The sequence below is a fragment of the Aspergillus sydowii genome (assembly GCF_001890705.1).
Source record: "Aspergillus sydowii CBS 593.65 unplaced genomic scaffold ASPSYscaffold_15, whole genome shotgun sequence".
Taxonomy (NCBI): Eukaryota; Fungi; Ascomycota; class Eurotiomycetes; order Eurotiales; family Aspergillaceae; genus Aspergillus; species Aspergillus sydowii.
The window spans coordinates 782,160-797,719 of NW_024467873.1; the positions used below are offsets into that span (position 1 = coordinate 782,160).

The 15,560-nt window shown below is 49.0% G+C and overlaps 7 protein-coding genes across 7 annotated transcripts; 6 read left to right on the plus strand and 1 right to left on the minus strand.

The window, feature by feature from the left end:
• Window positions 1-190: 190 nt before the first annotated feature.
• lcl2 lies at window positions 191-630 on the plus strand (the record flags this gene model as incomplete). Its single annotated transcript, XM_040850050.1, has 2 exons — window positions 191-359; window positions 437-630. The coding sequence occupies 2 exons, from the start codon at window positions 191-193 to the stop codon at window positions 628-630; spliced, it is 363 nt and encodes a 120-aa protein (XP_040697769.1).
• Window positions 631-961: 331 nt separating this feature from the next.
• ASPSYDRAFT_513510 (scramblase family protein) lies at window positions 962-2,874 on the plus strand. Its single transcript, XM_040848276.1, has 2 exons — window positions 962-1,396; window positions 1,454-2,874. The coding sequence occupies exons 1-2, from the start codon at window positions 1,053-1,055 to the stop codon at window positions 2,748-2,750; spliced, it is 1,641 nt and encodes a 546-aa protein (XP_040697770.1). The 5' UTR covers window positions 962-1,052; the 3' UTR covers window positions 2,751-2,874.
• Window positions 2,875-3,287: 413 nt separating this feature from the next.
• Window positions 3,288-3,848, plus strand: ASPSYDRAFT_94457 (E2 ubiquitin-conjugating protein UBC7; the record flags this gene model as incomplete). The annotated part of the gene is made up of 2 exons (XM_040852969.1): window positions 3,288-3,534; window positions 3,595-3,848. 2 exons carry the CDS (start codon window positions 3,288-3,290, stop codon window positions 3,846-3,848), a joined length of 501 nt encoding a protein of 166 aa, XP_040697771.1.
• Window positions 3,849-4,118: 270 nt separating this feature from the next.
• Window positions 4,119-5,611, minus strand: ASPSYDRAFT_94458 (putative meiosis-specific topoisomerase Spo11; the record flags this gene model as incomplete). Its single annotated transcript, XM_040852970.1, has 7 exons — window positions 4,119-4,583; window positions 4,651-4,722; window positions 4,779-4,859; window positions 4,938-5,000; window positions 5,057-5,165; window positions 5,227-5,293; window positions 5,344-5,611. The coding sequence occupies 7 exons, from the start codon at window positions 5,609-5,611 to the stop codon at window positions 4,119-4,121; spliced, it is 1,125 nt and encodes a 374-aa protein (XP_040697772.1).
• A 627-nt stretch (window positions 5,612-6,238) lies between these two features.
• On the plus strand, window positions 6,239-10,567 carry ASPSYDRAFT_61907 (uncharacterized protein; the record flags this gene model as incomplete). The annotated part of the gene is made up of 6 exons (XM_040850051.1): window positions 6,239-6,445; window positions 6,492-6,955; window positions 7,005-8,450; window positions 8,503-8,583; window positions 9,063-9,912; window positions 9,974-10,567. 6 exons carry the CDS (start codon window positions 6,239-6,241, stop codon window positions 10,565-10,567), a joined length of 3,642 nt encoding a protein of 1,213 aa, XP_040697773.1.
• Window positions 10,568-10,967: 400 nt separating this feature from the next.
• On the plus strand, window positions 10,968-13,666 carry ASPSYDRAFT_161926 (putative SIR2 family histone deacetylase; the record flags this gene model as incomplete). The annotated part of the gene is made up of 3 exons (XM_040843042.1): window positions 10,968-11,029; window positions 11,836-11,845; window positions 12,503-13,666. 3 exons carry the CDS (start codon window positions 10,968-10,970, stop codon window positions 13,664-13,666), a joined length of 1,236 nt encoding a protein of 411 aa, XP_040697774.1.
• Window positions 13,667-13,953: 287 nt separating this feature from the next.
• On the plus strand, window positions 13,954-15,251 carry ASPSYDRAFT_161723 (cyclin-dependent serine/threonine-protein kinase phoA; the record flags this gene model as incomplete). The annotated part of the gene is made up of 3 exons (XM_040843021.1): window positions 13,954-14,154; window positions 14,228-14,251; window positions 14,349-15,251. 3 exons carry the CDS (start codon window positions 13,954-13,956, stop codon window positions 15,249-15,251), a joined length of 1,128 nt encoding a protein of 375 aa, XP_040697775.1.
• Between the last annotated feature and the right edge of the window lie 309 nt (window positions 15,252-15,560).

Consider the following 15,560-nt stretch of genomic DNA (forward strand, 5'->3'; position numbering starts at 1 on the left):
TGGCGTTTGTCACGTGCAGTCTACAGCTTATTGGAAGGTGGCATTTCACAAGATATACTCTTCTTATTGCTTCTCTGTAGTCAAGTTTGTCCTGCACTTCTTCTCACTTGTTGAAGATTGAGTTGGTTTGAGGTATTCTGAATGATTCATATCTTGTTTTAGGGAGTTGCATACCACCGAGCTCGCTACGATGTTCAACATAGTCCGATCTCTTGGGGCTCTCCTCCTTCTAGTCTCTTTGGCGCACGCGCAGTTTCAATTCTTCGAGCACATGTTTGGAGGCGGTCAAGAACGTCAGCAAAATTCACAACAAAATGTACCCAGCGACAGTTCTCGATACCAGAGCATGTGGGAAGGAGGTACTTGATTTCCGCAGTTAACCTGCGGGCTTTCTTTCTGTTTTCTATATCCAATCAGGAAGCTAACATTCCGACAGCCCGATGCGATAAATATCTATGCCCTGGTACCCTCGCCTGCGTTCATTTCCCGCACCATTGCCCGTGCCCACACCCTGCCGCGGAGGAGAAGTTCGAGCTGGGCGACGGCAGTGCAGTCTGTGTCTCGAGGGGAGGGTACAAGCCTGGGGAAGCTGCGCGAAAGGTAGAGCTGGCTCGGAAAGGTCTTCTTTGATTGACGGATACTATTAAGTGTGTTTATTTTGGCTTAATTGTCACCGGAGTTGCTGTTTATAAATGATTTGGTTTGTCCGTTGTGTGTACGGATCATATGGAAACCTCCGGCAGAATAAATATAGGCTTAACAACAAACTGCAAGCCTCGTAAAATCGTGTATTGGACTTGGAGAAAAAAAAAAGAAAAAAAGAAAGAAAGAAAGAAAATCAAGGTTTCTAGTTGTTCAGGGGGTCGTACAACTCACCGTCGTTCGTCTCACGTTCTCGATCGTTCTGCCTTCTTATCCCCGCTAATTCCGCCGCCTTCGTCATTTTGGATTCTCGACCAAGAAGAACTCCGTCTTGCCTTTATCGTACCGACAACTCTCTTCATATAGATTTTTCATAGTCTTAAGTATATTATCCGAAATATCGCTTTCTTATGTGGACCAGAAGAGTCCAAATACCCCCCGCGAGGTGGTTTTCATGCCCAAGAGCTTCCGCCAGCTCTTTCACGAGAGGTCGAGCCACGCCCGCTCGCGGTCCTCGAAACTCCATTCGAAGGCCTACCCCGATTCGAAATGATGCGGAGCCCTCCCAAACACAGGCAGGAAACACTGGAACCCCAGTTCCGAATTATGACCCCGCGCAAAATACACTGCTTTCGCCCGTCTACATCCCGGAGGATCCCCATGGTGTCCTCAAGGAATCCCATCCCGCCACTGGGATTCTAGCGAACTCCGGACTGGTTGTGCAACGACAGCTGGAGTTGATGAATGTAATGATGTTAGTGACACACTTACATATTTATTTAACAGATAGAGTCTGACTTTTCTTGGTTAGCGGCTTCGAGCAAGCCAATAAGTACGTGATACTAGATGCGGCAGGAAATCATGTTGGATATATGGCAGAGCAGGAGAGAGGGATGGGGAGCATGATGGCGCGACAATGGTTTCGCACACACCGAAGCTTTGTTACGCATGTATTTGATAGACACGAGAACGAAGTCCTCCGAGTAAGCTTCCTGCGGCCTATGCTTTTACATATCTGGCTAATATCTCAGTTCCATCGTCCGTTTTCATGGATCAATTCACGGATTCGAGTATACGATCCTTTCAACGCCGGTACAAGCTCACACTCTTCGTCTTCCGCCCTTCAACCCAATACTCCCGGCTCTCTTGCGCAGGCCTCGGATTACCCAAATGCCCGAGTATCACCGCTTGCAATTGATGAGATGCGCGTCATTGGAGAAGCACAGCAACAGTGGGCGCCACTGCGGCGCAAATACAACTTATTTACATACCATCATTCACCTAATATTGCGACTGAGATGGGAACTCAGCGGATACCTCTGACGGAGACCGGGCTGTCCAATTCTCAGCAAATGCAACTATCCCAGACACCGGAAGGGAATCGCGATTTTGGCGAATTTAATCAATTTGCTTACGTCGATGAGCCCTTCTTATCATGGGACTTTTCGTTGCGCTCTGCCGATAACCGTTTGATCGGGTCCGTTAATCGTGACTTTGTCGGATTTGCTCGTGAAATCTTCACGGATACTGGTGTTTATGCTCTACGGATGGATTCGGCAGCTCTCAAACCTGCTGAAGCACCGGGTCAGGGTACCTCGATCACTGGCATGACTCTTGATCAGCGAGCCGTTATGCTGGCCACGGCTGTCAGTGTTGATTTCGACTATTTCAGTCGCCACAGTGGTGCCGGTGGCATGGGATTCTTCCCAATGTGGATTCCCGGTGTTGGCGGAGATGCCGCAGCTGGTGGTGCAGCAACTGGCGAAGCTGGGGCTGTAGGCGAAGCCGCGGCTGGGACCGTTGGAAGAGGGGCTGCTGGAAGTATGGGTGAAGGCGCTGCGGCAGGTGTCGCTGGAGCAGGTGCGATGGCAGGATACGATGCCATGTCCAGAGGTACGACGGGCGAAAGTCGACCGCAAGGAGGTGCACCGACTCAGCCACCCGTGGATCAGAATTCACCAACGGGCAGCCAAACGGGTCCGTATGGCGATGTCTGGGCTCCAGAACAAAAAAGTGACCGCCAGTCAGATAATCCATGGGCGGATGAATACGATGATGATGATGGAGGAGACGGAGGGGGCGGAGGGGATGATTATGATTTCTTCTAGACCTACAAAGCAGTGTCTATCAGGCCTTTGTGGCGACAAGGCCCTTGTACATTACTTAATAGACCAGGCTTGTTAATAGCATACTTTGATGAGACACGACACATTTGATATAACTATACAAACTTTGTATTATTAACAAATTCCTAATATCTCCCGTAAGACTTCATCTCTTAGTATGATGTCGAACTTTTATGCCTGAGGCATCAGCGAAGCATCACCGGGTGGTCACTAATCGTGGACACAAAGAGCCGATTCTTGGTTCTCTCCATAGTTTCCTTATCGCCACAGGATCTACTCTAGCCGATTCTTAGATCCACTGCTTAATTTTCTCAAAGGTGGCCCTTTTCTGTTCTATCGTTCGTCCCCTCCATCCTGCGGCCGGTCAACAATCAACTCCGACTCAACACCTCCTTCCCCACTCCGCCGACTTCTTCTCCGCATCACCACCGCGAATTCAGAGCCATTGCCCTGGCAAACCGCTCTGCAATAGTCATCAGGGACGATAGCTTGACCCCCAAATAATATCTTCTGCCAAACATGTCGTCCATGACACAAAACCGTCTCTTTCGCGAGTACAAGACGCTCTCAACAAACCCCCCGGATGGTATCACCGCGGGGCCTGTCTCGGAAGATAACATGTTCCACTGGGAAGCCCTCATCCAGGGTCCTGAGGGCACGCCTTACGAGGGCGGCATCTTCGCCGCAGAACTCAAGTTTCCAAAAGATTACCCGCTTAGCCCGCCTACGATGAAGTTCGTTGGTGGTGGGGTCTGGCATCCAAATGGTGAGCTCAGTCCTTATCTATTATTTGTGGGGACCTATTCTAATGATTGCTTAATCGCAGTCTACCCTAACGGAACGGTCTGCATTTCTATCCTTCATCCCCCTGGCGATGACCCTAATCACTATGAACATGCGTCGGAGCGGTGGTCGCCTATTCAGAGTGTGGAGAAGATCCTTATCTCCGTGATGAGCATGCTTGCGGAGCCGAATGACGAGAGTCCGGCGAACGTGGAGGCAGCGAAGATGTGGAGGGAGCGGAGAGCCGAGTATGAAAAGAAGGTCAAAGACGAGGTGAAAAAGGGTCTGGGATTGTAAGCAAGGTTCGTCGCCATGCTTAGGTCTTGGTTCGCATGTACATATTCAAGGCTGGTTTTTCGTTGGCATTTCGTCCCTTTTTATTCTGCTGCTGCTCAGTGCATGTATAGCCCTGTTCATATCCCATTAATCGTGCATCGCGTTTAGGACGGGTGGGCGTTGGGTTGATATTCGTTCCTGGTGCTTCTACTTTACTTTCTACACATGGATCCGAGTATTTATATACTGGTCACATATCCGAGTATCAATAAATTTGCGGAATGATTGTTACTATCGCCTCATCTTCCGATCGACCCACCCTTCAAGTCCATCTTCCTGGTCATACAATATTTCAACCTCAGCTTTCACATTCAACATGAGCATGCGCTGCAACTCCACTCGCCATTCTGGCTCGGGCCCATCAACCGCCCACACAGGATTGTTTGACAACATTGAAATAATCTTCCTCCGGTCCCTCCGCGTCAGAGACATCAGTGCTTCGTCACCATCAGGTCCTAAACTCTCGACTACCTCCGACGTACGTAGCCCTAGCCAGCGCAGAGATAGGATATTCAGTTTCCAGTTCTCGTGTGTATGCGCCATTGAGCCGTATTTATATGTAGACATGATAGCCATTCCATCTGGATCACCGTCGACAAGAGCGTAGCAGTGCGGAGGTCGGCCAGATCGTGATGGCAGTATATCCATGATCTTGTGGATGAATGCGCGGGTTCCGAGATCTGGGTATCCCTTTCCCTATATTTTTCGTTATTTATTTTCGTTCATCTTCGTACTTCAGAGTATATAGGGCTTACGGGCTTACCGTGACCAGGATCCCCTTTCCAGTTGCGGCGTGGATGTGGAAGTTGCTGCGCGCGAGTCTTCGGAAGACAGCCTATTGCGATAAGTATCTGAATGCATTATGCAGGGGTCCAGTTTTCCAGGATATACTTCTTTCTCGATAATTAGGACCCACTCAACTTCTGGAGTATCAAGCTCCTCTATGTCTTGTACCTGCGGTATAAGGCAATCCTGAAAGCAATCATATTAGCACCACTGTTACTAGCGAAGGCTAATTATTCATGCCTTCGTTGATTCTCGCTCACCAACGATACCATCTCTTGCCATTACTGATTGGTAGTATCCCGTGACAAGACCCTTCGCGGCGGCTTCCTATTGTGTTTACGGTCAAGGCACAGTGCAACTGTAGATAGTTTCAGGGCAAATACCACGTTCAAGTCAGACCTTTCCACGCCAATCGTGAGTGCCAGGTCGTCAACAAACCGGCTCACAACACCCTGGGACCCGAAGTACTCCGGATCACTGTAATATATATCTCTATCATAACATTTATATCAGATTTCGTCTTCGGATGCACAATCTGGGGTCATGTACGCACCTTATCGAAATCGCCAGCCCAACTTCCACGGCTTCACGTATGGCAGAGAGAATGCGAAGAGCAATAGCTGCAAAAGTCAATGCTAACTAGCTTCCATTGATGGCGACAAGGTCTCACTAAATCTCCACGCTTCGTATCCATCTTTTCCTGGAAACGAATATGCGACTGTCGTTTCTGCCCGAATGCTTCCAAGCGCACCTGTCGAGGGATCTATACGAAAGAGAGTGTTCGCATTTGCTGCTCTTCGCTTTAAGGTGATTGTTGCGTTCTGGTTGTCCCCATCATCGGAGAGTGTGAGCTGGCTCAGCACAGTCTCAAGTGTGTCTTCGAGATAATTATTAATGCGGGCACGGGGGGATCGAGTATTATTCTGGTGAGTAGACATTATGAAAGTAGAATTGGGGTTTTCTCGCGGGCTGTCCATTGTGTTGGGAGAGGCTAGGTTGAGGAACACCGGACAATGGAGAGATCGTTTTCTTCGGCTTTTTGAATGCAATAATGGCAGCATGCTATGTAGCCAAGCTGTTTAGCTTAACTATATTCAAGGATAAGCATAACACACTCCTGCGTATGCTAACGAGCGTATTCCTAGAAATTGAGTTTGTTGAAGCATTTTAGTCGTGCTCGACATAAGCAATATTATAAGCTTACTTCAGATCATACCGTATAAGACTTGCTGTACATCAGTGTGGATAAGATACTGCGCATTACCTATCATGGTCAGGCCACTGTTTAAAGACATCAATTTGCTTCCTCCAACCCTTCCAGCATTTTCTTTGCCCACAATCATAGTATCTATAAGCTAGTGTATAGTTCTAATTAACGTATGATCCTCAGGCACCAAGGCAATATCCTGGGAGCAAATGACTAAGCAATCAGGATGATCCCCAGATTTCAGTCCAGAACTCTTCCGATTCCTGTTTACATCACGCAATTGATTTGCCGCTTCTTGGATCCATTGTTTGCTCGGCCTCAACAGTCGCCATTCTCGCAGTCTTCTTGTGGTACAGCAATGTTAGGCGACCACATTGCGCCCTGGCGAACAGAAGCTCAGGGCCATCTTTCCCCTGACGCTAACAACGACTTAAAGACCGACTATTCAAGATGGCGACTCCTGGACGACGATGGTCGCCAAACTTGGCATTATCTTGAATCCGATGAGGAAAATAAGAAGTGGCCCCAATCAATTGCTGACAAATACTTTCTGGGTCTTCCTACGGTAATACCTTCGTACTCTTAACATATCAAATTCTAATTCCTACTAGGGACTTCCGGAACTGCCCAAAGCAAAGTCTCCTTTGCAGTGCGCAGAAAATGGCTTAGAATTCTTTTCCAAGCTGCAACTGCCTCCAGGTAACTGGGCATGCGAATATGGAGGCCCAATGTTTCTGCTCCCAGGGCTGATCATCACCTATTATGTCACCAACACTCCAATTTCCCCGGAGTACGCGACTGAGATCAGAAGATACCTCTTCGCTCGACAGCATCCGGAAGATGGAGGTTGGGGCCTGCACATTGAGGCTCATAGCTCTGTATTTGGCACGTGCATGAACTACGTCGTGCTGCGTATTCTAGGTGTCAATGAAGATGATCCTCGGATGATCAAAGCCCGCGGGTTATTACATAGCTTCGGCGGTGCCTTATATGGACCTCACTGGGCCAAGTTCTGGCTTAGTATTCTCGGCGTCATGGATTGGGACTGTGTCAACCCTGTTCCTCCTGAAATCTGGTTTGTGACTCTACAACTGCGACTCGGGTTCTAGACTAATTCTTTGCAGGTTACTCCCTGACTGGGTACCCTTCGCCCCCTGGCGCTGGTGGATCCATATGCGCCAGGTTTTTTTGCCCATGTCGTACTTGTGGTCTAAAAAATTCGCGTGCCCACTGACTCCTCTCACCAAACAGCTAAGAGAGGAATTGTACACGCAGTCCTATGACTCCATTGATTTCGCCAGTCACCGAAACTCAATCCACAAAGCCGACAACTATTACCCTAAAACATGGCTTCTGAACACCCTAAATTCACTACTCGTGAATGTTTGGAATCCTGTCCTTCGTATCTCTGCCATAGTCAATCGGGCAGAGGATTGGACATGGGAGCTGATTCGCATGGAAGACGAGAATACGGACTATGCCGGCCTCGGGCCCGTTAGCAACCCAATGAACATGATTGCGTGCTACATCCACGATGGGACAGATAGTTACTCAGTTCGCCGACATCGAGAGCGTCTAAATGACTACATGTGGGTGAAAGGTGAAGGCATGTTAATGAATGGCACCAATGGTGTTCAAGTTTGGGATACCTCTTTCATCACGCAAGCTATCGTCGTCGCAGGGTTTGCTGATGATCCTAAATGGCGCCCGATGCTTACCAAAGCCCTGGAATTTTTAGACGCACATCAACTTCGAGAGAACGTCCCCGACCAAGAAAAGTGCTATCGTCAGCATCGGAAGGGGGCATGGCCATTCAGCAACAAAACTCAAGGGTACACTGTCAGCGACTGCACTGCAGAAGGTCTACGATCGTCAATTCAGCTCCAGGAAATGCATAATTTTCCGAAGATTATTTCCGAAGAACGTCTTAAAGACAGTGTGGACTGCTTGCTGCTAATGCAGAACCCCTCTGGTGGCTTCACCGAATATGAAACCACGCGTGGCTCTGCGAAGATTGAATGGCTGAATGCCGCTGAAGTATTCGGTGGTATTATGATTGGTTATGACTACCCCGAATGTACTACTGCCTCAGTCACGGCCCTTTCCCTGTTCAGCAAGTTTTATCCCAGTTACCGTGCGGAGGAGATTAGAGCAGCGAAGGCCAAAGCAGTGAAATACATTAAGCGCGTGCAAAGAGCTGACGGTAGCTGGTACGGTTCTTGGGGGATCTGCTTCACCTATGCTGCTTTGTTCGCCCTGGAAAGCCTTGCAAGCATCGGAGAGACATACGAGACTAGCGAAAACTCTCGCCGCGGCTGCGAGTTTTTAATCTCGAAGCAGAAGGAGGACGGAGGTTGGGGAGAATCATACCTCAGCAGCGAGAGACACGTGTATGTCCAACACGAGAAATCCCAAGTATGCCAGACGGCCTGGGCCTGTCTCGCTCTGATGGAAGCGGGATATCCACACAAAGAACCGCTCCAGAAGGCAATGAAGCTCATGATGTCCCGACAACAACCCAACGGCGAATGGCTGCAAGAGTCCATTGAGGGAGTATTCAACCAGTCTTGGTAGGCTTTCCAATGATACCCGCCTTATACAGCGAAGCTAACACAATATTAGCATGATATCTTACCCCAACTACAAGTTCTACTGGCCTATCCGTGCCCTAGGCTTGTACAGTAGGAAGTTTGGAAATGAGGAGTTGCAATAGCTGGTTCTCTGTATAACTGATGATAATAATAGCCAAAGCACAAGAAGCGGGTATTCACGCCTTAATATGGCCTTAAAATAGGATACATACCTTACTTTTAATTGACAACTAATTCATTAATTCGAAGAGAAACTCTAATTCCATGCAATTGTCAAAGAATATAAAGAACTTATACTTTGGGGAAAGAATGAAGACGCATAAAATTACATAAGCTCTTCCCCGCGTTGGTTCGGAGGAAGAGAAAGTTATGGAATCGTCATGCGACAGGTAACAAAAACACAAAAGGACTTTGGGGCTGGCTTCCTCAACTCGAGCCTATTTAATTTTTCACAAATCCAAATTTCACTTATTTCTCAGAAAGCTCTCAACTCCCTCTTCATTAAAACAGCACTTAACCCCTCCAATTACGTGAAAACAAAAGAAATAGCTGGAATCAACACCCCGCTGCAAAACATCCAGCCCGTGAAAGAGCAAACATGAACGCCGCTTCTCAGGGCGACAATGCCGCCGCAAAATCTGACTTCCTCGGTGCTCTCCAACACTACACTCGTGCCCTCGCCGAGCTTCCCCGCGCGCCTACCTACTATATCAAGCGCTCAACCGCGTACATCCGTTTGAAGGCCTCCGATGGCGGCCCCAATGCGCAAGCTGCACTCCGCGATGCTGAAATCGCTGTGACGCTCGGTCGAGAGCGTGCGAAACGCGACTTCATCCTTGCTGCGCAGATGAGGAGAGCTATAGCGCTTTGGCATCTAGAGAGGTACGGAGATGCGGGTTTTGTGCTTGAGCTGTTGGATGAGAGGGTGGGAGATAAGGGAAAGCAAGGCAGCGCTGGTATCGGTAATTCGGATGCTGCTGGTAGAGTGAAAGATGTTATGAGTGGATCGAAGTCATCGGGACCAGCGAAGAGTTTGCCACAGGAGCTGCCGATTTGGTTGATGAAGATAAAGACGAAGCTTGGACAGCTGGAGGAGGGTGATGAGAGGCGAAAGGTCAATGTGGAAGAGTTTCCTGTTGGTGTGAAAGTGCCATCGGAGAAGGATCTGAAGAAGCAACTTGAGGCATTGAAGGCTGGGAAGATTGGTGGTGAGGATAAGTCTAGTGCTACATCTGACACTGGCGCTGTGGCGGACAAAAAAGAAACCGGAAGCGCGGGCGCGGGCGCTTCTAACGAAGCCAAACCCCCTGCCGCTGCCCCTTCTCAGGCCCCTGGGAGTATTCGACATGAGTGGTATCAGTCAAATGATTCCGTTGTCGTGACCCTTTACGCCAAGGGCGTGGCTAAGGAACGCGTGAACGCTGAACTCAAGAGTGACTCGGTATGCATACTACCCTCGACCAATCTGCTTCAACCAATGGGCAATACTAATCATGACCCAGGTATCTGTGCAATTCCCGCTCCCATCAGGCTCAGAGTATACCTTTTCTCTTGACCCCCTGTTCGCCTTCATCGAAGAAGCCACCTCCAAAATCAACACATTTGGAACAAAGATCGAATTGATTTTGCGCAAGAAGATACCCGGACAAAAATGGAGCTCCCTTGAATCCTCGTTATCTGCCATCAAGCCTTCCACGGTCACTTCTACCGATACCGCACCTACGCCCGCATCTGGCCCATCTTACCCAACTTCTTCACGCCACGGCGCCAAAGACTGGGACAAAGTCGCCTCTACGCTCACAACTAAGAAGCCCAAGAAATCCCATTCCCACGAGAAGGGTAAAGGCAAGGCCACAGAAAAATCCAACGGTGGAGCAGAAGAGTCTGCAGACGAATCCGACAACGAAGGCTCCGTGGACTCTGATTATGGCGGCGATGCCGTAGATGGGTTCTTCAAGAAACTGTACGCTGGTGCGGATGATGACACCCGGCGTGCTATGATGAAGAGCTTTGTTGAGAGTAACGGGACCTCCCTAAGCACGAATTGGAGCGAAGTTGGGAAGGGGAAGGTGGAACCTTACCAGTCCAAGGATTGAAGTCGACTAATCTTCACGAAGCTTTCCGAGCTTTCAAAATCTAGTTCTATTCGGCTCTCTCAGGTCATTTGTCTTTTTGATGTTTAAAGGAGCGACGGAGTGGGTGTTTGTTTCAAGAAATTGATTGTTGGTATCTCCTTTCCAATGTCATGCTACATTATGAGACTGAATGGTCCCGGCAAAGACTAAAATTTTGACTCTGTTCTCTTGTCTTCGTATGTTAAAACGTGCCGTTGTATCACCAGAAACGTAAACCAACATGAAGCAGATGTGGTATCCCATAACGCCTAGAACCTCCATGCTTCTTTAAAAACTCAGGATGAAACCAGTAAAGAAAATTCAAGAGACAACCATCGTTGATCGCGCATCGTTATCCTGGTACAAAAAGAATTGAAGAAAGATGACCATGTCCAAAAACAACGTGCCGAAGCTCCCGATCAACCAGGACAGATTCACAAGTATGTACCGGCCATACAGCTTTCCAAGCTCACCGTCCTTGCAGTGGCGGGCCCGCTCACATACAGGCGAGTAAACTAGAATCGACAGCACATACGTGAGATTCCCGATACAGGCGAAGAGGAAGAACAGGAAGGATACACCATCCGTGGATTTCCGCTTGTAGTTGAGAAGAATTTGAGGGAGCCGCGATCCGAGATACAAAACCGCACACAGATATCCGAAGACCTGGCCGAGGTTATCAAAGGAGAGGCTGTCGTTGTGGTGGGTTTTATGCTTCTCGTGTTTGGCCGGCGCAGAGCGACTGACATACCAGCCTAGTATTCCTGCAACGCAGACGAGAGCGACGGCAGATAGATTAAGAAGGACGGACTGGAGGGTCGAGATCGTTTTTGCTTTACGCGACGGTTTTGAGGGTTCGACGAATGGGGTTGCTGGCGAGAGATGTGTCCCATCAATAGTTGGGTGGAGGAACGAGGAGGCTGAGTGTCTGCGATGGCTTTGCGATAGTAGTGGTGCTGAAACCGCCCCATTGGCATTGGGCGTCCTTGAATTCGATGCACTTGCGCTGGCGTTGTAGGTTTGATGGGTATCATGTGTGGAGAGAAGAGATGTTTGCTCGTTTGGTTTTCTTGAAATGACCGGTGATGGAGTCTCTATCTCGTCAGGCTCATCTGCTCCGGAAGATGAAGACACCTCATCGCTAAGAGTGAAACCACGGTAGTAAAAGCATTGGCCAAGGAGCACGATATCGGCGAGGGTGTAATAGACCGCCAGGATGATCATCGTTGGCAGGACACCCTGCAGGACAGCGCCAAGTATGTTGAAAACATCTCCTGCCAGCCAGACTACAAGAAAGAGTAGGGAAAGGCCATCGGCAGAGCCACGGCGAAAGTTTTCAACGATCTGCGGCGAGAAGACGACGACCCAGCAAGCAATCGAGATAGAGCTGGAAGCGATTAGCTGAGTCCGAAAATTGAGGAGCACAATGCAGATTAACGCACCCACAAATCCCACTCAGGGCCTCCAGGTCGATATTTAAGTTTTGAGGGGGAAACATTTCGAATCGCGTCCAATTGAGCGTAGACAATGGCGTCAATGGGAAGATCCAGAGGGAAAATCCGGGGTTGAGAGAAAAAGTCTCTTCGTTAGGGCTTATGACGTAACATGTCCCAAGTCATGGTGCTTCCCAGGACGCATATCAAGCACACATCAACTGTCCATGAGGATTTTAATCTCATATATAAACTGCCGCTCAAATAACGGGCTATAATCTTTACAAATAGATTATTTTAATCGACAGGATACAACCTGGTGAGCATTGCAAATAAGATAGATCTAAAAGCAGCAATGCGCATCACATGTTTTTGTTAGTCAGCTCAGGTGTGGAGCCTGAATATGAGAGCGGCAAGTCCGGCGAGCCTCCGATGAGCACTTCGAAGCTTCACCTTCTTTGAGCCGGTGTAGAACTTGGTTAAGCATGTGTGCTCGATGACGGCTCCAGCAATCCGAATCCCCTTCACCGGCCCATTACCCCCGCCGATCATTGTCCCGCCGTCCGCCAGTTCAGTGTCGGGAGCAATCGATGCCTTCCTCAACTTTCTGACCGCGGCGCCGTCGCCTTACCTCCGCGGAGTTGATGTTGGACGAAACTCCCAGAGCGTCCTTTTGACCGGGGCTGGGATTTCGGTAGCGTCTGGACTGGCAGATTATCGGGGCGAAAATGGCACGTATGTCACGAACAAGACATATCGGCCGATATATTTTCATGAATTCGCAACGCGACATGAGTCACGGAAGAGATACTGGGCTCGCAGCTTTGTCGGATGGCCCGGGCTTGTGAAGGCAAAGCCAAATTCAACTCACTGGGCAGTTAAAGAGCTCGGTGCCAAAGGCTATGTTAGCTCGGTGATCACACAGAACGTCGACTCGTTCCATCAAATAGCTCATCCAGAGACCCCATCGGTTGAACTACACGGGTACCTGAGGTCTGTTGTTTGTTTGAGCTGTCGGAATCAGTTTTCGAGAGCCGAGTTTCAGGAATCTCTCGAGAAGCTCAACCCAGCCTGGGCAGAATTTCTAGCGAAGATGGTCGACAGTGGAGCTCTTGACGTAAATAACCCAGAGGAGCAACAGCGCATGGGATTAAAGCTCAATGCAGACGGAGACGTTGAGCTTCCAGAGGCACCATATTCCACGTTTCGCTACCCTTCGTGTCCGACCTGCCTTGAGAAACCTCCACGGCTTGAAGATGGAACCCCCGCGCGGGTTGAGGTTGAAAAGGATGGAGCCTGGCTGCCCACTTCGAAGGCGGGTATTCTGAAACCTGCGGTGATCATGTTCGGAGAGAACATCGATCCGGCTGTCAAGCCTGCCGCAGAAGAAGCCATTGACGACGCGGGAAGGTTACTCGTCCTCGGAACATCTTTAGCCACATACTCTGCATGGAGATTAGTGGAAAGAGCCTACAAGAGAGGAATGCCGATTGGCATTATCAACCTTGGAGGCGTTCGAAACGAGTCAATCCTGGTCAATGAAGTTGACAAAGGCAACGATATGGTTTCGCGATATACCCGCTGCAGCCTCGATTCTGATTCCATCTTACCATTCGTTGCGTCTCAACTGCCAAATCTCTCGCGTTAATTAGAGCCAATGACATGAATATAGAATATCGGTACCATAGAGCAACTATACTTAGAAACTCCTATACTTAAGTGAGCGCCGATGAATAAAGAATTATGGTTGAAGGGCGCGTGCCGCTGGGAAGATAATTATAGTAATATAAAACTGCTCAAGGGCTGATGCTCCCTCATTAGCCGCCGGTTGGGCGGGACGAACAATTTCGGCGCCCGTCCGTGCTTTGCGTTCTTAGGTACCTAGAGTCGCGGGGCTCGATCCCGCCGCGACAGAATTAATTAACGGAAACTGACATGACTTCATTACAAGAACCCCAGCGACTGCACACAACTCCTTCGTCTTCGTCCTTGCTGGACCTTGCATCCAACCTCGTTTCGCCGAAGTCTTTCCTTTTCAACGCTTACCACAAAACACCCCCTCCTTCACTCCCGCCCCAACGTGCGCCGACTATGGACAAGGCACAGCAACCCAGCTCATTTCAGCAGCTGGAGAAGGTAAGACCCCATTACTTTTGGGCTTAAGATGCAAGGGAGCTATTCAGAAACTAATCATGATTCTTTCTTCCAGCTCGGAGAGGGTACATATGCCACCGTACGTTCACATCTTTGTCTTCTTGCAAACCACTTCTTGCTTGAATAACCCCTTCCATGACCGGGCCATGTCCATGCTAAAGGTGGGGGTATCATAGGTTTTCAAGGGGCGGAATCGCCAGACCGGCGAACTTGTTGCTTTAAAAGAAATTCACCTTGATTCCGAAGAAGGAACGCCGTCCACCGCCATTCGCGAAATTTCGTTGATGAAGGAATTGAAACATGAAAGCATCGTATCTCTTTACGACGTGATTCATACAGAGAATAAGCTCATGCTTGTGTTTGAATACATGGACAAGGATTTAAAGAAGTATATGGACACTCGGGGCGATCGGGGGCAATTGGACCAAGCTACCATCAAGTCATTCATGCATCAACTTTTGAATGGCATTGCATTCTGCCATGACAACCGAGTTCTGCATCGCGATCTCAAGCCACAAAATTTGTTGATTAATAAAAAAGGGCAATTAAAACTGGGGGACTTTGGGCTTGCTCGCGCATTCGGCATCCCTGTCAACACATTCTCGAACGAAGTCGTGACGCTCTGGTACCGTGCCCCCGATGTCCTTCTTGGCAGCAGAACATACAATACGAGTATCGATATTTGGTCAGCGGGTTGTATTATGGCAGAGCTATACACAGGGCGCCCGTTGTTCCCGGGAACAACCAACGAAGATCAATTGCAGAAGATTTTCCGCCTCATGGGGACGCCCTCGGAGCGCTCCTGGCCGGGTATCTCCCAGCTTCCGGAGTACAGAGCCAATTTCCATGTCTATGCCACACAAGACCTCGGCCTTATCCTTCCTCAAATCGACCCGATCGGCCTTGATCTCTTGAATAGAATGCTCCAACTACGACCGGAGATGCGCATCAGCGCCCATGAGGCCCTCCAACATCCGTGGTTCCGCGACCTTCAACAGCTACAAGCACAGTTGCATCAGCAGCAGCAACAGCAAATGGCTGGGTATGGGGGAATGATGCCGCCGCAGCAAGCGTATTAGTCGTTAAATTTTTCCATTCTGTTTCGTCCCTTTTTTTACGCGTTGAGATTCATGGGATTATTCTATTGTTAGCAAGACATGATGAGAGGACTAGTTTTAGATAGGAGAGCACGGCGTTAAGACACAACGGGTAATGAACCAACCATGATACTGACTACTGGAATAATTAAAAAAAAAAAAAAAAAAAAAAAAGAAAGTCCACGGCCCGTATGTCACACTCACACCTCATCTCATGGACTTGCAGACTCGCAGAGTCAATTGATCAGTTTCGAACTCTCGATCGAGCGGGCCGCCTCAGGCACTAAAAAT